At 34.6% G+C, this 25947-nt stretch overlaps 1 protein-coding gene across 1 annotated transcript in view; it reads left to right on the top strand.

Annotated features, from left to right (window-relative positions):
• Positions 1–25947, top strand: part of LOC113504440 (disintegrin and metalloproteinase domain-containing protein 11) — a 385396-nt gene that overhangs the window by 158347 nt on the left and 201102 nt on the right. The window contains exon 5 of the mRNA XM_026886724.1: positions 9121–9135. Within this exon, the coding sequence (XP_026742525.1) occupies positions 9121–9135 (15 nt within the window). The remainder of the gene's footprint in view (positions 1–9120; positions 9136–25947) is intronic.

The following is a 25947-nucleotide window of genomic DNA, read 5'->3' as shown; positions in this document are numbered from 1 at the left end:
GACTATGCAACTTGTCATTATACAGTTGATATTGGAGATGTTTCGGCTGATAGATAGAGTTGGATCGAGTAGCCGAGTTTACTTTGTTGTGGGTTATTCGAAGTTGTACTTCAAAGTTCCGTGAATGTATAATTGGTTAGTTTATGTTCTTGGTTTCATTAGTTTGACGCTTGTTTAGTTTCTGTTATCGAGACCAGAAAGGTATTGTCCAAAAGTGCTCGTTTTTCCTTGGGTTCCAAAGACCAGAGTAGATAATTGAGAGCCGTTCTTTTGCGCTGGACTAGAACAGTTACTACTAGACAAAAAAAAAGTAAAATGAAGACTATTTACATGACATTTTTCTTTAATCATGAAATGACGCGGTGGGGTCGCGAGTCGAACGTTCGACTAAGAGCGTGAGTAAAGCGTTGCACCATTAAATATACACCATATGTGTATGTAAGTTGAATATTTGCGAAATCCTCCGCAACACCAGGATAAATTCCTTAGTGAGGAAGAAAACTGTTAGGGATAGACCTTCTTTTGGTTTTGCGATTCTCTTGTCTCGGTATACTCTATGACTTTAAAACGGTCTCCATATTTAAATAGACCAATATTAACAATAAACAAATATTGAATAAACAATTTCTGCCCAAACAGTCATAGAAGATACAAAGTTATGTTAAAGGAAGCTTTCTGAGGCTTACATTATTGTAAGCTGCTTTGACCGGAGTCGGCCGATGCAAATGATTCGCCCTGTTCAAGTGCTGTTTGCAGCTCAATTTCGCGCTGCCTATTCCATTTGTGGTAGTTTTTGGGTTTTAAGGATGAGTATATATATTTTGGATCAGTAATGGAGGTTTATTTGTCGAGGATTCGTGGGATTGAGGAGTTGATGAGGCGCTTTTGCTTTTAATGCAACTGAATATTATATTAACAGTTTAATTTTAACAGCGTCACGTGATATAATTTTATTTCGTCATAAAATATCTAATATCTAGTTACAGGTGAGGCTTTTTCGGTGTATAATTTTGTTTGTAAAAATCTTTAGGTTTTTAAAGTATTGTCATTACAGTGATCTTCGGTGAAGTTAGTGTGATGGTCTAGCGTTGCCAGAAATCGCGAAAGATAGAAAAGTCTAGACGAAAAAGTTGAGGCCGAGCCTTAGCCCAACATCGATTAAAAATTGCCCACACATTATTAAAAATACACATACAATAATCTTACAAAATAATACATGTTAGTAAACTTTGCAAGCAATAGCTTAATTAGAGGTTTTAAGTAAGAGTATCCAACAAAACAATCTTGTTTTTCGTACAACAGAAATTAAAATATACATAACATTTAATTAAGGTTTTAGAACTCGTTAATTAAGTTTAAACTATTATCTGAATACTTTAGATAGTCGAAGCGAAAACGTTTACACCCTTAAGATAATCCGAAGTTTGTGTATAAACGCTTTCAGTTTAGAAATGGATAATTACAGTACAAATTGATCTGGAACTATCGTTGTCCTTAGGTACGCAGTTTGGAGTTGTACAAAGTTCTGATACGCTGACGTGAAATTAATGTACTCCTAATTTGAAACTGCTTATAGGATTTTTGTTATTTTGAAACGTTTCTTACAATATATTAAATTTAATTTCCGAAGTGCCCAACTGCGTGGTCTGCTAAAATGTTATTGAATGGTCAAAGACCATTGTAAAAATCTAGATTAGAATAAATTATTTTTCTATTAATCAAGCGTAGATTTAATCTATAAATTAATTAAGTTTATGATTTCCTTGAATAACGCTTTTGCAAACTTTAACTTAGCAAGTAACACCTTTCTGAACGTCATAATAACGGTAAATAGTTTTTCTTTCAGCTTCAAAGTCAGAAGCTTTATAAATAAGCGCCAGTAATTGTAGCAACATTGAACTCAAAGCGAAACTTAAAGTTGATAGAAATACTTGTATCTTACCTTTCCTAGTTTATTACGTTCGGAAACAGATGTTAAAGTTTACTTTGCAAGTTTTCTGAACGAATAGAAATATAGTGGAAAGTTTGAACTCACTTGGAATCTTTTTCCGTATGTAGACGAAGTTCGGCATTCGGCAGACAGTTCGCTGTGCGATGTTATTTAATTGATATTAAGTAAAGGTACGTATATGGAGAACAAAATACTATAGCAACTTTTATTGAAATTGAATTTTAAAAAACGAATAAACAAAAATTGCTTAACATGGACTAAATAAACACATGCAATGACCCTAGTTTAGCAAAAGCACTTAAATTTAGATTTGTACCCAAAGGACCAGATTCCTTGACAACAATAAGACGTGGATCAAAAGACCGAGGCATACCGCAATAATTTCACATTATCGCACTCCTAATAACCTCTTTATGTACAAATTTAACAAGTCAGTTAAACCGTGCGTTTTGCTAGCTCAACAATGTTTTTAATAGTCGTTCAAGAAATTACGTCGTAAAACTCGACGGCGTTATGGCGGCAAATTGAAATTTCGTGACAACTACAAATACATAGCGTGTTTGGGTGGCAATAAAATACATAGTTGTTGTAGTGCTTATGACGTTTAATGGTAGAAAGGTTGCTTAACTGCTGTTTTTATTAACGGTAAATGGTAATGTAAGGAGTGACGGATTGTATGACATTTTTATGATAAATACCAGTTTTACGAGTGCCCTCAGATTGTTTTTGCTTTATGTTGGTATAGCAACATTGTTTGATTTTATTTTTTATTGTTTTATATGAATAAAACAATAAAAAATGAAAATAATGAGGTCCAAAAAAAAGTGGCAGCGACGCAAGTTCCTGATTGCCGACCATTTGAGTCCGATCGCAGAGTCTAACGTTGCTACGCGTGCTAAACGTAAACTGCAAGGATAGCCACTAAATATTCGATTCCCAAGTATGACAATCAGTTATGTGATCCTCTGATGCACATGACCCGCAACACAAAGATTAAATTCCTAAACACGAGAGTCATTTTCGTTAAAAATGAAATAAGAAACATTTCGTATTAAGTCAAATTGTCCTGAATTCACATCCCGATTCACCAAAAACGTGATAACCCATAAACGTTGTTTATTCACAAACGATCCAAAATGACTGCAACAATACCGATATATCATTTAACTATATTAACAAACCATTGTAAAGGTAACTGTAGTTAAGGTTACAGGGGTTGGGTCACATAACTGCGGTTGTTACGTGACTGTAATGCGAGACACATCTCACGTCCGGATCGCGGGATGTGACTGTGATCCGCGTGATCACAGTCACATCCCGCGTTTAGCTAACGAGGTGGGCTCAAGTGCTACTTGTATTGAGAGCATTATGATTAATTATGTAGACAATAAAAAATGAAATTAAAAAAATGTTATTATGTGTACTATAGGTATGGAAAGTCCGATTTAAACGAATTAAAATTTCGGTTTCGTTGAGGCCCCTCTTAATAGAATTTATCAAATTCATCATGGCGACATGCTTGTCCTGGATTTTTTACCGTAATACGCCGTCGAAATTAATGATGTTATTATTATATGTTGAAAAAAAATGTAATAATAGTAAAATCATCGTGAAAACCATAAAACAAAACAAAAGTGGGACCAAATCACATATTCATACACGTAGAATTCAAACGAGCACCGAAAAGTCTCCGCGGAATAATCAAAGTTGGTCATAAAAAAGTCCCGAAAGGCCCAATTATGGCCACATAAAGTTAGGGGTGCATTAACAAAACATTTTGGAGGTATAATAGTAAGTTTATGAAGTATAGTTACAAGAACCCAAGTAACTGCGTGGTCTACGTGAGGTGAATACGAACTGTGGTCAATGTGCCTTGTGTGGTCGTTAGTGCGGAGGCTATTTTAATTGTTGCTTATGGAGCTATTATTTTTTGGATTGAATAATTGTGAGGCTATTTTCTTTTGTTTTGTGTATTATATCGTGTGACCATCATAGATTAGTAGACAATTAGTTGGTCGAAAATTGTACTGTGAAATAACTATGATTTGTGAATTCTGTATAATTTGTTAAAATTCAGTAGAAAGGTCTCGATGAAGATTTTTACCGTCGTGAGATTCCCTAGCGATACGGTTCACGAGCAAAAACCAAGCCTTTACAGTTACAGGGTACTAAGACAAGACATTAAAATTATAGTAAAAGGTAATTACACCCAAATTATAATAAAGCTGGCATTAAAAATACCAAAAAAATTAAATTAGCGAAATCATTAATATCAGACACAAAGCACGGTAATAAGGAAAATGTCGCAGAAAAAAATTGAGGATAAAATTTCACATCTTGAAACGTCTACAAGCCTATCTTGAACTTTTTCAAGCCCGGAGCGGTCCGGCGGAGGCAATTTGAACGAGATTAAATCCCGAGTCCGCCCGAGCGTGGCCGAATGAGCCGAGCTCACCCGAGCGCAGCCGAGCGATTTGCTTCTGTCTTTAAATTCCACCACTTACCTTTATTCATAACGTGATATTGGTTCGGCTCGGAATTTGGTATCTGTTCGGGAATAATTTGAATTTGGAATAAGAATTTTCGAAATTGGAAGAGGGAGTGAGGTTTGGATTTTATGGAGTGTTTCGATTTTCTGGTTTTGCTCGAATCGAAAATCGTGTGCAGATCTAAGTAACGTATTCTGTATTCGAATCTGGAATCGAATGAGTTTAAATCATTCTCTTAAATGTTTTGCAAGAGTTCTTTATATTCCTGCATTTGGTTGACTGTGGCTTGAATATTGCTGACCATAGGCTGCTCTGTATATAGTTTATGTCAAAACCGTATTTGCTTATCAATCATTTTCAAGCATAGTCAACAACTTCAGCGATCAGTACGTCATAGTCATATCGTATGTGCCACGAAATCTCTTTAAATAAAGTAAGAACTATTTCACCTTTCAACATTCATTATATCAAAACTAGAATCTCTAACGCATCAAAAATAGTTCATGATTATACAGGCATAGTTTCAAGCCCCAGAACAGATAACAATCGCGAACTCTAAATCAAACTAACACAAACTTAACCTTATCTGACATTGAAGTGACCACAGCTAGATTTACCGAAGTTTGTATAGTTTGTTGCTCTATATCCTAGAACATTTATAATCCACCGCAGTTTGGGCCTTTATTAAGGCCCTCGTGGTATGTAGAGCGAGTACAAAGGGACCTTTGAGTGGCGCAGCGATGTAGACGATGTGATACAATACTCTACATATCTAGAGTTTGCAGTTTTCTAAGAATTTGTGTGGTTTACTAATTAAAGCAGTAAAGCAGTAAACTGGTCTGAGGTTGAATAAAGAAGAGTTTTAAACAGATTGAAAGCATATTTCGTTATAATTATACTAGAGATTTATTTGTATTGGCTTTTAATATCAATACGAAGTAAACAGTCTCTTATTAATATAATAAGGCTTGTTATTTACAATAAATCGGAAACCTTAGCAAAGCCGAAAAATCTCAACAATATGTAAATTTTATTCAAAAGATTTAAAATTGCTCAGAAAATAACCTTTAAAGGAATACCACCTGTACAAAATTAACATTTACGAAGACCGTTACTCAGGCCGTCCCGATGTTATCAGCGTCCGTAATAAATACCTTTTTGTAAATTATAATTTTATTTAAACGCAGCGGTTTGTAATTGGCGAGCTCCGTAAACGCTCCCTTTATCATCTGTGGCACTGAATATTATCTGTGCACGTAAGGGTGACAGCCAAATGGTATTGTAATGGTTTATTTTGCGACGGTATAACGAGAAATGTTTTTAAAATTAAGTCACATTTTTGGAGGTCGGTGAATTTTATAAAACGTGTTGAAATGGTGACGCAACCTTTTAAATTCTAAGTGATAAATATTTTGATATAACTAAGTCAATGTTTTCTTTGTTTCAGGTAAGAGATAACGCTGCGCACAGACAAATACAATAAACCGTAGTATCTACGCCAGACGCGATCCAATATCCAATAATCACCGTAAAAAAACGACTGAAGATAAGTTTCAAGAAATGGACGGCAATGAATCCTGTGTTTTTGCTTTAGAATTCCTACGCTTTACCGTTGCCAAGATGTTGGGCAAAGCGTTTGGATTCTAAAACGAAATAACGGGATATCTTCTGAAAAACTGGCTGTGGTGCGCTACGGTGCTACAAGCTACGAACTCCGTGCTACGAGCTACGGATGGCTACGTACTTCATACTTTTATGATAAGTTTTTGATTAAGCTTTGCGGGTTTATGTGACTAATACATATGTATGTAGATAAAAATATGTAGTCATTATTTCGCAGCATCACAAAGAATATTCACATAAAAGTAAATCGGCAAACAGAACACTAAATCTTAGAGCGTAGGTCATAAAACCGAAGATCGGTATAACGAGACGAGATTGCGACAAAATTGTGAGAATTACCACGAATATACTATTGTTAGCTTTACTTTAGCATTTCAAATACACTTTAAAAAAAACAAGTATACTAATTTAAATATTTGGCTAGATAGGATTTTCAAAGCTGGTTGGCTAGTTTGCTTTTTCATTTGTTTTTAGTTCCTTTTTATACCAAGGCGACTCAACAATATTTTATTCCTATCGGGAACCTCTACGTTCCTCTTAAGCAATACACTGAAAATAGTTTTACTCTAACCCAAGTACATTTACTAAACAGAGTCATAAGAACTACGTCACAAGTCCATTCGAAGGTGGGTGATAAAACAGCGACAATTCCCTGGAATAATCGACGAGGTGGCAACTTAATGCATTTAAATTTCTCTTAGAATAGCTCCAAAGACTCCGAACATTCCGCGATATAAACTGCTCTGGGGCCTACCAATACCTCTTGAAGTATTATTATCGCAGTTGGGGAAAAGAGACGAAGCTCTATGCCCTATAGTGCGCTATCCCGCTCCCACCACTGGTTGTAGAAGGCCCGCTAGTTTATAGGACCTGTTTATTCGATGTAGTGTTTTCGAGTGTTTTAAATGAGTTCTATTATTGCTTTCCTGTGGTAATGTGAACGTGAGTTTTTATGGAGTGATTTGAATGTGAAGCTTTGTGTTGCTAACTGGTTGCGATAGTTCTGGGGTATTAAAGCTCGTTTCTTTTTATAGTTTACGTTTCTCGCAACACTTATTGTATAAGTAGGGATACAGACTTGGCTGATTCGAGAAAAAAATATTTCTTTATCATGAAATGTTCTGAAATAAATCTTATGTTAAGTGCTAAAGGGAGGTAAGTGATTTGATACAGGCCTGTGTACAGATTTTTTCAGTTAATCTAAGCCAAGGACTACAAAAAATACGCCAAAAGAATTTACACTTTCCAAGGCCCAAAAAGACTCAAAAGATTTACATCAGTCAATCCTTTATCTAATTCTGTTACAATCTACTAACTCAGTGCACTTCATTCGCGAGAAAACAAAAGAAACGTCGAAAACTTTCTAAAGGTTCTCACTGAGTGACTCATTAACGTTACAAAATGGTGGTTCTCGGGCATAATTCATTTAATTCCAGCTTGAAACACTGGCTCTTATCTGAGACGTTGGAATTAGGATTTGTGGAACGTCTGTGGCTTAAAATTTAATGTTTTAGTTGTTGCTTCGCTTGGTTTTGTGATGGACGAGATCGGGATTTAAAAATAAAGACCGCATTTAAATGGTCTTGTGGAAACATAAGACGGATTTAATGCGCTCTACATTTTGTGCAACTGTATTAAGTTGGTAATAAACTCAGATTGTTGGTCGCCTTTTACTTAATTCAAATCTTAAACATCACTGCTGTTTTTTTATTATCTATCCTCTATTTTCTGACTACACTATCAGAACAAAGCCTTTTTTTTAAATATAAACAAAATGAGCTCGCAAACTGATGAAACAAAAACCATGAGCGTGCAACCATAACCGTCTCGTATGAAATAGTGGAGGTTGTTCGGCCCATCCTCTTCCCTTTTATGACGGGATGCGAATGTCTTTATTTAAGAACGGTATTATTTACATCCATATAAACATTTTTATCTATAAATTCACTATTTTCGTAACGTCTTTTAGCTTACCTGACGTTTCCTTACTGAATATACGAAAACATATTTAGAGTTTCAAATGTTTTAGCCAAAAATACTTGCGAGTGACTTTTTCATTCGAAACTAACTTTCATTTTAACTAGAATCACTTTCAAAATATAAATTTTCAGAAACATTTATAAGCTTAACATAATATGTTCAAGAAAAAACTCCGGGCTACTTTACTTCAAAATCACTATGCCTTAAAATCCAAAAACGAATCATACCACAAAGAACTCTACAAAAAAAAAAAAACAATCTGCGTCTTGACCCGAACGCTCTCAATTCATTTCATCTAAACTCAACAATCATAGTCATACTTGGGCAATGCAGGCTTACGTGGGCAATAGTCATACGTGGGCAATAGTCATACGTGGGCAATAGTCATACGTGGGCAAAACTCATACTTGGGCAATACGGCTAGCAAAACAGCGCTGTCTATTCATGATATTCAACAAAACAATTGCATCGCATTGTTTCGGTACAGTTAGCTACAGAAGTCGGTTAGTACCAACCGATTTTTAAAGTACCAGTATTTTTTGCATCATTCACGAATTAGTATTTAGTTTGTTTTAAATAATACTAGTTGTCCATCATATTCTGTTACTTATTAGCACAAAACCACCTCATGAAATTGGATAGAGTGCAGTTATGAAATTCTGTAAATATCGACTTTTGCTGCCGACTGTACCGCGGCCCGGTTATAATCCCTCGTGATTGAGGGATCACGCCGCTTACCCGGATAAATCGGATGATAGCGGATAACGAATATCATTTGAAAATGTTACTTGTATTGTTTATGTATTATTGTACTGGTATTGTGATGTGTATCGTGACCAAATTTGTTTCGTCTGATTGATGTTTACATTGTCTCTACCTGTACACACTGGCTACAATGTAACGACGTGTAAAACTTGGCATTATATTCAATGAGAATGACAATCGACAAAAATTTCGACATTTACACCATAAATGTCTAAATCGTCGATCAGTTACAGTAGCAAGATAATGCTCATTCTATGTTACTATTGCCTCAATTTCAATTTACTAAAATTATTCTTTTTGATTTTGTTTCAGTGTCTCTTGAATATGGTAAGCTTTACATATTACAATACTCTTACGACTAATTTGCATGACTCATATAATCCTATTATTAATCTTTGTAAAGAAACGACATTCCATGTTGCTCGTGGCTTAGATACAATTCTTGCTATGTGATACCGACCGAAAAAGAAAATTATAGAAAACGCAAGACAAAAAAGCTAGAAATGAATGTTCATTGAAATGTCGTTTCTTTTGTTTCCAGGTAAGATATTGTATGTGGTTGTTATTATGGTTTATGTGTAATTATGATAAATGTGCGTATTATTACTAAAATGAAACTATTTCCAGAGCAAAGCAATTTATTTTTAATGTTTCAATTTTAGGTGATGAAAATAGGCTTGTATACTTCCATATACCTATATAATATATCTAATAACATATCTGTATTTATTTGCAACAACATTGTGTAAAATTTCAGGATAAGTACTCTTCATACGCGAACTTAAAAGTTGACGTTTCATTTTTCAGCCATAAAATACATATTTATCTGAAAGATGTTTAATACTATATAGGATCTATAAAGCTCCAGTGATGATGGCGATACTAAAATTTCCTCAGAGACTCTACGAATAACGTCAAATAAACTTTACCGGCTCTCTTAATATCTCTTTCTCGTTTTATAACCCAAAGATAGATGAAGCACGATTCGTCCCATTTTATTGCCAATAACATCATTTCAGTGTAATAAATTGATAAATGATTAAGATTAAAATGCAATTTTCTTGATGGTTTGGGAAGTGGATGCGTGTGAACGGTTTTTGATTCAGATTTTGTGGTCGTTAAATTTTAAATATGCAACATTTTTTGGTAATAGCCTGAAATTGCGTTTTATGTGGTCTTCTAGGTTTGGTGCTATTAATAAAATAATTTGTGTTTCGTGGAAAACATCACTTAACAAACTGTGACCGTCAGTTTTAGCTTCTTCATAAGTCTTTCACGCTTTGTTATAATTATTTATAACTTTTCAGTATCAAGTCTAACGGGTCCAACTACAGTAGTAAAAAATCTCTACTGTCTTAAGTCTATTATTTCATCCAGGCTACAAAATAGTATCTTCGCACCTATTCTTTTAAATAATAACTTTATCAACATCGTCAAGTCAGATAGTAATACCAGTCAAACGTTTAGCTATAAAACATTTACTAGCACTTTCATACTGAAGGGTTTCAGCGCTGAACTGTACTACTGAGTTTCATTGTAATGCTTCTAGTGTGACCTGAGACACGAGCGCCGTGTTTTAGTGACGTTAAGTACCATTACAGTTATGTCCCTTCGGGGTAGGGTGTTCGATAGCTTATCGATTGGTAGGTATTAAGGTACTTCAATAAATGACATCTATAATGGTCGGTGAAGCTTGATAATATTAAGTTTCGCAAACGTGTGGCTCATGTTAACCTTTTTTTGGTTTTAAACGAATTTTTTTAAAGGTGATGTCAGTGATAATGTTATGTCGATAGCATACTGATCGGTAGCGGTCAAAACCTATTTTCCCTCGTCAAAACCTATTTTTCCTCCGTCTAATCTATTAAATGGTATTCTGTTAGTGGATTTTTATCAAAGTCGGTTTAGTAGTTAGGCCCTGATAGCGTATCAAATGGTCTAACATTTCCATCTTTATAAAAAAAAATACAGTACAAATTTGAAAACTCGGATTCGTTTAAAACAAATACGTTCTGACAGCTCTCAGACCATTGTATCGAAACAAACCGTAACATTTATTTATAGTAGCGAGATGCTAAAATGAGAGTAGAAATCCTTTCTAAACATCGATCTATAAGTAAGGTACGACGACCTCTGTGCGGTCAACCTCATTACCGACCTTACCGACGTGTCAGACCTCGCATCTGGGCAATCTGTAATCAGTCAGCAATCCTGGTTCCTACTCGTCTGTTAGATTAACTTGATGCGCAAACAAAGAATAAATAACACAAGCTAAGTGAGAAGAACTCTCGAGGTCAGTGTACGATTTTGTTTTATTATCATGCAAAGGTAAAGAAAGAAAGTTAGAGTGTCTGTATTTTTGTTACGTTTTCACGTTTAACGATTAAACTTATTTTCATGGGACTTGAATTGATCCCTAGATTGTGACTTGAAATATCTCATCAAACCGAAAAAAAATAGTGCACCCACAAGATGAGTGTATTAATTTATCTAATACACCACGAGTGACGTAGTGGTTCGCAGCTACTTACCAAATGAAAAAGAAAAAGAATAGTCTGCACGGGCGACAACTATAACTCAAAGTGCATCTACTCGTAGTTGGCACGCTAGTTTTGTGTAAACGTTCACCGCATATTAACCGGCGTTTACGACCGTGTTATACGATATTTTAATGTTTTTACGAGTTTCGAAACCGCTTGTGTGCACCGCCTTAATGACTTGCCGTTTATCATTTGTTTCTTTTAAAGAACCCTGATTTTTTATTTAGCTAGTTAAGTAATTAATAAATTGTGTGGGAGTCGTTTTGTAGCGTTTTAATCGTTGTTTTTGTTATAACTGTGAATATATGTAGGTAGCTAACTGAATTAATGGAATGTTTTGTTACCAGTGAGAGTTTTTACGATACTATTATTTTAAGTTTTTGGTCTAGACAGTGATTGAAAAGAATCTCTCACTCCATAAAACAATAAACAAATGAAGAATCATAAACTATAAACATATAATTCAGAAAGTTATTTTTCAAAAGGCACAGATATGCATACATACAGCCATCAATCTCCCCTGGCTCTCTGCCAGCCTTTCCTTGATATGATAATGATGCTCATGTTACATTTAGATCGGCCTGTATTTTTTAAGTTATTTTTCTTATGAGCCCATTTGCATATGGTAATAATATTTTGTTGGTTCTATGGTGTGTTTTTCAATGTGTGCTTGATATAAGGGTACTTGAAGGTTATTCTGTATATTTTTTTTCTACATCATAGGTACCGAAAAAAACTTCAGTCTCAAGTGTAAAAGTACATTATTTTGACTAGTTAAAACTGGTTAGAACCAATCACCCTGTTTCTCAGTACACTCACAACCACTGACGTCATAGATTTCGGTCATTTATTTATTTTTTGTTTATTAGATTCACCAACATTTAAATACACTACACTAATACAAACTTATACAAAACAGATTATAGACAAGTGTATCAAATAATTAAAGGCGATTACAACATTCACACGGACAGCTCTTAGTAAAAGAGAAATCTTAAAAATAAGTTAACATTTTGAGTATGACAATTACAAAAAAAAACTTAACTAAGGTTTTTAACAGTAAGTATAGTCTCCTTCAATCTCGGTGCAGTCCATCCATTGTGTACCTTTAACAAAAGTATCTTCTAATAACAGCGTAAACAGGTATCATCCCTCATCTGTGAATAGGCCTCTGCCCATACCGGGACAAGTTTAACATTGATCATGACGCTAAGCATATCGCTTATTTGCTACTTCAGATTCCAATATTTTGAGTCAAGCACGAAGTTTTCTGCACCGTATATCAATTGTGCCTTACAATTATTAAATTGTATAGTCGTTCACAAAATCATACAATTGCATGCGTTGGGATCGAGCCTGCACCTCGTGCATACAAATCTGAGCATATAACCATAAGGCCACCACGACATACAAAATTATCCACTAGGAAAGCATTAAAAATGGTTCTTTTCTTTCACTTCATTAACAAACTATCTTCATAAGCCTTTTTAAAACATTCTATACCTAGATTTTTTTGCGATCCGAACAGTTCATTTGAACAACGTGTAGCAGTCAGCTGATTGGCCGGCGACTTGGCTCTCTGCCAGTCCTACTCGCACTGGATTAAACATGTTCACTTAACACCCATCTAAGATGTTATCAATTTTGTTCTTTTTAAGCTTGATTTTGTTAAGTAAGAGTGTTTCTAGCGTAGTGTTAGGTAATTTGGAAAAAAATATCATGTACTCATGTATGGCCATGTGGGTAGAGATTAGACAGAAGGTATGAACCACGTTTTGTGCCTTGAAAAGGATCGAAACGTAATATATTTGTCATTAAATGATGCAATGGTTTACTCATTTATATTTATCGGGAGTGCCTGACTAGTTTCGGACTCAACCGGAGTCCTGAATCATGAGCTGATGCAGCAGGGTCGCGAGTCCAAGAAGTCGAGTTATGAATCTGTCTCACAATAGTTAAGAATTAAGCATAAATAGTTCCATCTCATTGATACTCTATATTTATGAGAACAAAAAACAAATCTACAATTTTTTTTATTTTATGCCTAGTTGATATTTGACTCTCCAATTGTAACGCCCTAATTACGTAACAATACAAAAATACATCGATAGCAATCTCAAACAACTTTTCCATTAAAACAAAAAGGGTAAAAATATATTGATGAGGCTTCAAACATTTGATATTACCCAAGTATCGTGTTACAGAAAGCTGTACAAATTGTTTAGGGTTCAACGAGGTCATTTGTTTGATGTAATTAATTTATTTTCAATAATATGGCTGTTCGCTTTGAAGCCTTTACACTTCACTGATTTTGATTGTTAAGAGTTACGTACAGTTATTACATAAAACCTGACAAGCGATTTGTGAAAGGTAGAATATTTTTGACTGTTCCTTTTGATAACTAAATACCTATTATCATACACACATGTCTACTTTATCGAAATCACATTATACATATTCACATTATTTATCCTGTACTTTTTATTCATATTTTGAATATTGCAAATTAAACTCTATTAAATCCACATAAAAGTAGAAAATAAAACACAACTTCATTTAATCCTTTAACAAAGAACTCGCTCCATCGTAAAATAATGTAAATACCATTCCATAGCTTAGGCTATACGAGTAGACATATGTAGCACAGTGAATTCTCTACGGTAACTAAATTGTGTTCAATCTTTGAAATAATTGAGGGTTGAAGGGATGGCCTCTGAGGTATCAATCACGACTGGTGGGTCAATTTTGGGCGAACGATTTCGTACCCTTCTTAAATCTTATGAGCAAGGCTCTTAATGTATCCATCAATTTGTGAACTAAAATGTTATTTGGTATATTGTAGAATCGATACAAGGAATTGTAGAGCAAACAATTTATTCTCACAATATTAAGATTGATTTTATTATCAGGTTAATATCACAAAAAGTTTATTTTATTGGAATCGAAATAAAATGTATCCACGGTCTATCCAGTCACAACATTGACAAAAGCGAATATTTAACAAAAAATAAAACAGACGTTAAATTAAATCACCAATCACATTGAATCACTGTTCCATTCCTACTGTGACGTAACATCCAATGACGTCATCTATTTAATGCCTCTCTATCTCTCATTTGCGAATACATTAAACTCTGTAAAAAATATTAAACATTGCCGAAAGAAATTCGACCCAATATTTGCTTACGTACGGTTTATTTTTGACTGAATATGTAATATACAAGACTTGGTAAGGGAAAATCTATGAACCCTTTTTTGTATGAAACAAACTCTGTAATATGTATAAAGGTTCAACCATTAGGTACCCATGGGAAAATAATGGGGAATTGATTCAGTACGTTATGGGCATGTATGCTTAAATTATTTTGGGGCAGGATATAAAAAAGATCGGTTTATGTTTAACTTAATTTATGTATTGGTTATTTAATTTGCATAACGTAGCGAAAAGCTTCGGTGGTACAAAAATGCTAACATTTTTTGTCTTAGTACGGTGTGTTTTATGTTGGGTACTAAGTTTGGGTCAAGTAGTACGTGGGATTGACGCATTGAAGATGTTGTTTAGGAAACTAGACTGTGCTTTTTTTAATACTTCTCGATTTTGTAAATATTCACTATCTATAATATTGTATATTTACCATCACTGCCATGCCGCAAAAAGAATCACACAATACTGCGTAGCCAACGTAGCACCAATGTTGACTACGCCGTAGCCGCTACGCAGTTTTTTTGGTCTTAACAATTATTTGCCTCAATAATTCTCGAAAAACCAGCGAGCAAGCCACATAGTCAGGCTCTAATAGTTTAGCCGCAGCCCCAACGGACATTTTAGTATTCGAAAAATATTTCGCGCTTTTATCCGCGGGCGATGCGGCCAACCCGTTGTACATTTCCAACATTTTTCAATTATACTTCCCAAAAGGACCAAAAAGTATTCGGCCTTTATAACGAGTCTCCCCTAATGAGTCTCGTTAACATTAACCACTAATCCTTGCCTCTAAAACGACGTTATTATAAATTAGATGGTGATTAAATTAGAACTTTACAGACAAGTAATAAGGTCGATAATTGGATTTTATATTTGATATTATGATTTGCAGTTCACATTGTTGAAAAATGTAACATCTAGTGAATTTGTGTTAAATTAATTAGTGGATCAAAAGGGATTGTTTTGTTTCGTGTGTACTAAAAAGTCATAGGACTTTTAACAAAGTTTTTGAGTTGGGTGTGCTGAAAAGAAGTTTACGCAAGGCGAACATGTAAACTATTTAAAAAAATTACTACGTCATCCCAATGTTTCTTTTCGTAATAATATTCTAGCTTAGTTTGTGTTTTTAAGTAAACTGATAATCCAATCATACGAAAACAAAAGATTTATCAAATTCGTCATGGCCTATAATCGATGGGGGAAAAGCCCCCTTTTCCAAAGTCTATGAGCCTCTGGCAAACCAAAAACAATTAACAATCCTAAAATATGAAATTATAAGATTACGGCATTCACAGCCCGGTCAGCCGCATAAAGGCAGCAACTATTAAAGGCTGCTTACCAGCGCTTTCAGTTCTTGAAGCAGCAAGCACGTTGCGGGTAGCTCTACAAAAGCCCTCTCGAAACGAAACGGGGCCTGGCAGTGAGCCAGCAACGCTTTTCTTGTATCAATTTGAAATTTTCCCATGCAGAGTTGTTTGTTTTGAGAAAACTGTGCTGACTGGACCTCTCTGATATGTCTAGTGTTGAATGCTGAATTTCTAGTTCTGAAGTGGCAAGGTGATTTAGTGCGGGAGATCGAGGTGTCCGGGTAGCGATATAGTGATTTACAGAGCGCCCGAGAGCTCCCCTTTAAAATGCATTTGGTTTCGCTTCTCAGATCTGAGGAACGATCACTTTTAGATGCGATATGTTCGTATTTTTGTAGTGTAAAAATATACTGGTTATCTTAAAGTAGACTTTTCCGTAGCTTCGGTAAAGGCTACTAAAACTATTTTGTTTCAAACATGGAACCTTGAACTAAGTAACGTCGAAAAAAGCTAGTAACCTCGCTTATACCTCGGAAAATCTCTGTGAAAAAACCCTTCAACGATCACAATTTAGACATATCTAAGTCTAAATCAATATTTATTAAACATCCTTACCACAAATCTACTTACGGGACACTTCTAACAAATTAGGTCAACCATTTTTAAGATAAAGCCAAACAGCTCGTCTTAAATTCGGAACCGCATATAAATAAAATTAACGGCGACATTCAATGGAACTTGTTTACACCGAACACAATAAATTTCACACAACCATTGGCTCAATAAAGTGTGCGACTAGTGTTGTGTTCATTTCACCGGGACACGCCGGAATTCGGAGTGAACTGTTTTGTAAGATGCGCTCAAGGTTCACGTGAGTTCTCGAAAGTTTAAAGAACTTTAAATGTTCTTTGGATGGGATGGCGGAGCAATAAGATGTTTTCATTGTTTGTTTGCTTCGAGGTGGTACGAACAAGGTTTTATAATAGGGCTTTGGTGAAAACCTACGTCCAACAATGTATCCAGGTTGTAAGTTAAAAAAGAGGAAGTATAATTCGATGCATTTAATAATATGAATGAAGATTTTGCGTATTGTACATATAAAATGTTTTACGCAAAATTACACCCAGCAATATCAAACTTGCATAGCCTAACATAGAAAAACTTGAACCTGCCTAAAATTAAAACCACCTTCCAAAATTGTGTTACGTTAAAAGTTTTCTATCGTGTCCCAGTCTTCACCTCCTTTAAAAAGTCCCGCAACATCCGTATCGCTTCTCATCACTGAATCCCGGTAAACGTATCCCACAACTTATTTAGGATTCTTGTGGGAACATACTCGGGAATACTCCCGGGCGTTATTCTTTAAGCGATCGATATCCCGCTTACAAATTGTTAGTGATAAATCGTATCCGTTCCCCTTAACTTTAGTGGTTAACTTAATACGAAATAAGGTTGATGTTGTTTTTCTTGTTCTCTGAAGTTGCAGAATAATTGGTACATGTTGTCAAGCAATTGTTTGCTGAGAAAAACAATTCATGTTGATTTTGTTCGTACATTCATTGAATGTGTACTGTATATTGTTTGTTATGTTTTGATTTGATTTTTTGCTTGTTATGTAATCATAACATGTTACGAACGATTATTAGTTTTTCAATAATAGATCTTCAAATATATTCTTTAACTAAGTATTAAGTGTACATGTTACTATTTCCTTTCTAGTCACACTAGGTACGCATATGTATTCGGATTGTAACAACCAATAGCAAAATAAAAATCGTGTCATAAAATAATTGTAGTCCAAGTTTTTAGCCTATAGATGTCGGCCCTCAGTGTCGCGAATCCGACTCGCACTGACCAGATTTTTTTATTTTCGTTCCTGTCTAAAGATACGATGTACATGTTTAATTAAATGAAACGTTATTTACATCTATAATTATATTGCATCCTACTCATCATTAAACGAGTTTAGATGTAACTTGGTACACAAATACCAGATCCCGATTTTATGTGCCCGTGGAATCATTTTAGTGATTTATAAGTTTGCTTCCAGATAATAGGCACAACGTCACACTTTCGTCGACATTAACGCTCTTGTTTCTTAGATATTTACACTTCTGTAATGAAGTTAAAGAAATCACGTCTGTAGCCCGCACTGGCTCGCTTCCAGTTCGCATTTAAGATTTCAGCTTAGTCACAGTACCGCGTTAACCAGCCAAAATACTGTTACACTGTGGTAATAAGTACGCTGTTAACTTGGCTTTCACAAGCTTTGTAGGTAGATTTTTTTCCTTCGAGAAACATGTATTGGGTTAAAATGTTCTTTTGGATTGTTTTTTAATTGGAAATTCTGTTATGAAATGTCTTTAAACTGATTTAAATGAAGAGAATAATTATATTCGTCAAGTATTGAAATCAAAATGTTTTATGACTATCACACGTTATAAATATATAAATAAATACTAAATTTTTCCTATAGACCAGAATAAAAAAAAAGCTTGAATGAGTACTGATAATATAAGAATAGTCATAGACAGATCACATAATAAAACCCAAATAACTATACTCGTAGCACCTCGCCTTAAATAATTACTACAACAAGACCACAAAGACACAATTTCAGAATATTAACATCATCTTTACGAAGTAATATCTCATGTGTCGTAATGAAGAAACCGATGGAACGAACCACCAGTTCAACAAGACCTCTCGAACACACTAGCTCCGCTGTAAACTACATATGAATGTGGGAATGGTGCGGGGTGAAGGAGGTCTCTCTTCCTGGTCGTCAAACACAATACATTCGGTATGATGTAATATATCCAGGACAGTTGGCCAGCCTTCCATTTTTTTTTCTCCTTTCTCTTGGAAAAATGTCTTCTATTAATACGTATGAGATATGATCCGGCAAAATGGATTTTTTACCTCAGTTGGTAATTCCTTTCTTGTAGTTTTGTACCTTAATGCTATTGAGAAGGGTAGAAATGAAATGCTGAGTCTTTTTTGACCTTAAGTTATTACTTTAAAAAAAGGTCATTTGTTGGTTATTGAGGTAGTAGTAAACTGCAAGGGTTAACAAATGACCTAATAAATAGGGTTATCAGATCTTTCAACTGTAGATATAAAATACAAAAATAGAGTATTATAAAAATGGCCATTATCGTTGTACTTCGTTCATTCCGAAAATACCATAAAATGTTACTGATAATAGCAAATTATGGACCTTCACTTGATAGTAATCACAGCGCCATAACACGATTATGGTAATCGAAAATTAAGTTAATTAGTAAAATAAACGTGGTGTTGTTGGACCCGTGTCACACCAAACGTGGGTATGGGTGGTATGGGGAAGTATTATAATGGTTTTATGTCCCCAAGGATCACGTAATGTGAATGCAAAACAGCGAATGTGTGTGATATGCTATCAAGTTGATTCATCGGCGTTGGGTACTTAAGTAACAAGCTTTTAACTTGATTTGAGGTTTGGTTTAAGTGTTTGGGTTACTGGCTACCGGTAAATGAATTAGTTAACGTCCTTGGGATTTAACCGTTATCTTAACTTTTCGTTTCGACGGTAGATACTTGAAGTTCGTAAGCGCAATAAATATCCAGGTTAACGGCAGCATCAAAACTACAAATGGATATCAAAACTCCCTTTTTTCATAAGCTTTCTAATACACAATTTACCTCCATAAACTATAGTAGCTTATTAGATAAAACTAGCCCAATAAATTAGACCTTTCGATGTACGGATAACATAACAATCTAAAATTTACCTAAAACCCTTGTCGTGGTTACGAATGCTAGTGAATATAATACAATATCGTAACCCTAACAGAACGCGGTACGAATCCCGGCGTAATCCCCAATACATATCGACATATATCGATATTTCGAACAACAAATGTCATAGACCAATATAACGTCAAAGTACACGGTTTTTATTATTTGTTCTCTTGTGTGAATTCGCGCGTTCTCTATTCGATTTTTCGACCTCGAATCTGATGTTTGATTCTTAAATTCGATACTGGCTGTGCCCTACTTCGTTTATTGATGTTTTAAATTTAAAAAAGGGAATTTTCTTTTTAATAGGAGTTTCAATTGTTGGTAAAAAGTCAACTCTACATTAAGTGAAATTTGAATACGTTTTACGGTTAGAAGGCCAAGAATAACTCGTTACCAAGTTTTGTATTTATAATAGAGTGTTTTATACGAGAAATATAATTGAGAAATAAAAATATTGATTATATTTCGAAAATTGAATATGAAATAATTGCTACGAATTTCGTATTGTACTTTTTGCTTACGGTTGACTTTATTTTTGTGGACTGAAGCGGAAATAATCAATTATTACTGGTTTTTGTACAGGTGCTAAGTTTGTGGTTTTGCTGTGTAATGTTTTTTTGTATATATTTTGTTCTGTCCATGTACGTGGAACCATTTTACTATAGTTCAGTTATTTGATGCCAGCGCTTTATCGCTATCTACAAAACGTGTAAAAAATATACAAAATTACAAATCTCATGTATAGGCACTATAATGGAAAGTGATTTTTTCCCTAAATCTTAATTCTTTATGAAGTTTCACTTACATAAAGAATATTCTTTATGTAAGTGAAACTTCATAACTTCATTTCTTCATGAAATTTACTTAAATACAACTTACAGCCTCAATCTTCCCTTTCTACACCAATTAAGTACGCAGTTTTAATTTAGTTACCAGCAAAACATTTGACCATATAAAGTTCTGCCAAAACTTTTAAGACGGAGCAAGGATAAACAGAGCGACACAATACAACGATTCTAAATGAAATCTTCCCGAGATTGTCCATTGTTTGAGGTACAGGACGCTGCGACTTTATTGTGTTTGTAATGAGACGACTGCCGGGACTCTGAGCTCTACTCTACTGTATCATTGCATTTGTAGAGTACTGCGTTGTCCTGTACATTTTATAAGTGTTTTATAACTAGTGGAAAATTGAAGTAAAAGTTCTGCAGTAGTAAATGTAGTTGACGTTTGAGATAAAGTGTATGCTTAATTGCATATTTATACACTGAAAACTCTGTAAATTAAATCTAAGCCGTAACCTTTTACACGCCCTGATACCTAAAAGATGCAACGGTTTAAGAATGAATCGTCCTCACGAAAGCTACTATAAACATACTCTACTATCAAGTTTGATTTTGGAAATAAATCGTTTACTTTCAAGCATTTTCCAAGTAACTAACACAACAAACCCAGTTATCGTTTGAAAGGACAGCGAAATAGCGTGGTCCTTATAGACATAAAGACAAATATCGCTGAATCGCATGTGCATTCGCCGATACAAAATATACGACGGAACGTGTCGAACTCGCGACACTTGTAGCGGCAAATCGTTTGCTTATCCACTTAGATGCGCTCGTTAGCTGAACAAACAACGGTTCGTTTATTTCGAGTATGTACCTTCAGAATGTTGGTGTTATTAAAAATGTAGAGATATTTCTTAAGCAGGCTAGAACTATAAAACTGTTTGTGGTCCTTTTAAGACAAGAATGTTTTAGAGTAAGTCGTTACACGTCTTTATTATAATTACACTGGTATGTTACTGTGAGATTTGTAGAGAGGAACTCAGTTCGAAGATCATCTGCACTACGTGAGAGCGTCTCTACAAGACAATTACAAACTAAAATGATCATGATTTAATGTTTAAGTTAACTGAATATTCAGTTTCTGAGTGCTGTACTAAGATAGTCTGAGGTCATATGTGGTCTAGCCTTTAACATAACCTCAAGATAGTCTAGACTTGATTGTCCACTTGGCGCTGCAATTGTCCTAACTAACATGATAAATGGCGCCATGTGTCTTCATTTCAGAGCTTGGAACATCAACACAAACATATAACTTTGTGTAAATTGTTTGAATTCATGTTTGGAGTGAATTATTCTATGTTGTCTTTTGTTTCTAATTCCTGTTCGTCATGGATCGCAGGATCGTGACTTGCAGTAAGTTTATATTTGTCATTCATCGTTGGGATTGTAGTTACAGTTGAAAGTAGATATTGACAGAAAATTTCAATGTTCTAGTTAGGTAAATGTGTAGACCATTTTGAGGATCTTATAAAAAAAATCATCCGTTTACAGTTCCGTGACTAATTGCCAAATGTATCGATGTTTATTACAATAAACACGAATTAAAATAAACACTTTTTCGTAGTCATAGAGAAATACACAGCAAGACTTAAAATTAATGTTTCCAAACGTCAGCAGGTTCGACAAACTTATAATTTTAAGAATAAACCTCTATAAACGGAGAAAATCCCAAACAAGCGAAATAGTTTCCATGTGCTGAAGAATCGCGAAGTAAACACTTTTAAGAAAATAACATCCGAAGAGTTTTGCTGTGTACATTTTTATATCGCCGACGAATAGATGTGGAGACCGGTTTGAGTTCTCTTTAAATATTACGTTTGTATTTATATGTACTTTGTTAGCGTAGTTTTTGGTGTTGATACTCCTAGACATAGTTATGTCATCAAATCTTATATTAGTTAGTTATATATTAAAATGATTAAATTGACTGACTGAAGGACTTATAAAGTTCCTAAAATATAGATCGATAATTTAATATATTATATATCCTCCTAAGTTAATGTCGTCTCAATTCTAAAATAATGCGACTTCTCTTAGATTTGAACTTCGCTAACGTTTTTGTTTTTCATTACAATCGGGATCAAAGTATAACACTCATAGTTAAGGATCTCTAAAATCTTCACCGTCGCACAATGACAGAAAACAATCGACAACAAACAAAGGGAACGTTCTGGGGCATATCGGGACTGTCTTCACTTGGCTAGCCTCTCATAATATCTCCGATCTACCTCCACAAAACATCCTTATGGCTCTACAAATAAGATTGAATTTGGCGTACTTCGTTGTAAGGCCTGCAATCGAAGGTTTGTTTATTATGTTTCGAGCTCATAAATATGTAGTTTGATGATGGTCTGTGGGTTGCTGTTTAGTTTATGATTTCGATCGAGTAATGGTTGGGAAAGTTTGCTGCATATTTATTTTGTAGTTATCTTGTTGTTAGTAGTAAGTGAGATTACCTTGGTGATGTGTTTGATTGATTTGGGATGAGCTGTAAATGTGTTGTGTGGACCTTAGGACCAAAGGATACGTTGGTTTGTTTGATTGCAAATAGTAACGTAACGGAGCAAATGAGTTGTTAGAAATCTTGTAGCTCAATCTGAAAATGGTTAGTAATAATTTAGTCCTAATCAAGATGGAGTTGACCCGTTTGAAACAAAATATCCTATTTTTAATATAAATATATGTGACGAAGAAAAAGTGCTTACATTTTTAAATCCCAACAATTCAATATATTTTCAGTTGTTTTGCTAACAAATTATTGTATTTTTCCACTTACCTTTTTTACTTTTTGAAATCACTAAAAATTCTCCTTTACATACCTCCATACAAACTAAACAAACTATTGAAATGAATATTATAAATAGTGCTTGAAATTCATTTGAAAATGCTTTTATCACCGAAATTTTCTGCATCTCATCGCTGTAAAATATTTTACGTGAAACGGTGGAAACACATTTATTGTGTATTTTGTAGGACGTCGATTTGAATAGGACGCGCTGAAAGGCGGTGACCGCTATTCAGGCGCCCAAACATATTTCACTTATTTAATTGTTAATATAGAGATTTTCAACGTTAATGTTGTTATTTTGTATTGGGTCCAAGTTAAACATAAATGTTTTTTGTATTATTATTTCCAATACAATTTTGCAATGAAAAGCGGACTCATTCTTATGAAGCATCAATCGAATATTTCGTACGTTCAAACGTCATCCGAAAACATCCGAAGTTTTCCGAAGTCAGCCGAACACGCGAACTGCACTTGGACGATAAAAGTTTTTACCAAGCCCGTCCCACGCGAGGAATGTTCCAAATGTGATTTGAATTTGTCATACTCGTGGCAATATTTTTTATTGCCAGCACGTTTGTGATTCGAGAGCGTGTGCAGAATGGCTGACTCTTTCTGATCGGGATTTTATGTTTGTAAGTCGTATGTCGAGCCTTCTTGCTGGCCTCGTAATGTCACTAGTTTATCGCTCTAATGGGTATATAATTTTAGAAGTTCTAAAAATGTCTTTTAATGCAACTTAAAAGCAAGCAAGTTAGCGATTTCAAGAAGAGTTCGAAGACTCTTGCTCTGCGTGAGACAAATATTGAAAAACAAAAAGCGATTGCTTCAGAAGAGTAGTGGCAATAGTTAGTGAATAATGGGGTATCCAGTCCGTACTTGTAAGATATACGCCACAAATGAAAATCATGGAACTCTCCCGAAACCCTCGAGCTTAACAATACAAATTGATCAGTCTCATTAAGTAACCTCATATCGAATAAAAGCAACAGTGAAATTTAAAACCCGGTTAAAAATGCCGTTGGAAATTCGTCCGGGCGTAACCGGTTACAACCGGTAATCCGGGTGAAGCGGTCGAATTAAAAAGTTGGAGAAATAACTGGGCATTACACGCAACTCGTTCTGGTGACGGCTTAATGAGGGAATCGGATTTTTCGAGCATAATATGGAAGTCAATGGAAAATGGCCATTCTTTACTTTGTTTAAATAAGGGCAAGTTTCATGGAAATTAATTATGACTTTTATGACACAATTACTTTTGTGACACGAAATTACTTACTGGTAGGTCTGGATATTGTTTTAAAAGTATTTGTTAGACAAGTAGCATTGCTTTAGTTTTCTTATCGCCTGAAAAGAAACAAATGACAAATATAAGAAGCTCCCTCCATTACATGGAATTGCAATTGCATTCAAAAGCAACCAAAAAGAAAATTGCGTGTTGGATATATTAATGAATCATTATAGACTATAGACGTTACATCATTGAAAAATTTGAACAAGCGTCCACTTGCAACGAATACCAGAATTGTAGAACTCAGAGAAACTACTAAACTAAAAATACAACAAGTTGAGTCGTACGTCATACAAATTAATGTTTCGTTTTAGTTTCACAGAAAACAAGTATTCCCAACTTAAAAGCGGATTGTTTTCATAAAAATGCCAACAATAACAAAACGACAAGAATAGAGCAATAAAACACGCCCAGGAGAATGATTGTGTGAACAATACCATTCGTTCTTTCACATTCATTCGTTCAACTTGTGTGCCTTGCTTTATTTTTTTTTGTTTAAGATGTAGGCTGTTATTATTGTGTGTATGGTTGTCATATTTTGTGTTAAGGATACGCATTTGACACAGAACAATTTTTTTCAGAGACGTATACTCCAGTTGTAAGCATTCCTTAATCGTCGTAAGTTATCAGCATGATTTTGAAGGTTCTGTAAATATTTTTGTTTAAATATAAAATAAAAATGTGTCCATAGGATAAAACACAACCAATTCCATTTAATATTTTGGTGAACACACCATTGATAATTTTCATCCTCAGCAGATATGGATATCATTATATTTGCTGAGATTCGAATTACATGTAAACTATTTCATGTGACATCCTATTCCAGCTTGTCATCATAAAATTTCGACCCTAGGGGACAAGTATAATATATTGTATCAATCTATACACAAAATCAATTAAATTTCTAGCCTATTGGGCAAACTGCATACGATTCTTCTTTTTTTTATGTGGTTCCGCACGTATCGTGCGAAGGCCTTGTTAGCGGCGTCGTGATAGTCCGCGTCACGGCACATCGCGTGACGCGTCGTTTGATTAGTGTAACGTAATTGTCTCTGACGCGAAACAGCCTTTGTTTGTGTATGTTAGTGCTGTTTGTTTTGCTTGATTTTAGTATTTTCTTTTAGTAAATGTGTGAAGGTGAACGTTTTTATTGCCTACAGTAACACGATTTTAACTTCAGTTGTGAATTTGCAGATGTACAATACGATGTACAATTTGTGTGTAATACAAACATTGTTGTTATTGTTTTTTTTAACATCATGCTTTTCATTGTTATTGTAAATTTTCACATTTCACATTCATTTGAACATGAATATCTAATCTTGAAAATAAATACTATTCTTAACGGAATACATTTTTAGTTTCCTAAATCATTCCCAT

The sequence above is a fragment of the Trichoplusia ni genome, chromosome 22 (assembly GCF_003590095.1).
Source record: "Trichoplusia ni isolate ovarian cell line Hi5 chromosome 22, tn1, whole genome shotgun sequence".
Classification (NCBI taxonomy): domain Eukaryota; kingdom Metazoa; phylum Arthropoda; class Insecta; order Lepidoptera; family Noctuidae; genus Trichoplusia; species Trichoplusia ni.
The sequence above is the reverse complement of the archived record's forward strand: the minus strand, read 5'-3'. Positions and strand labels throughout refer to the sequence as shown.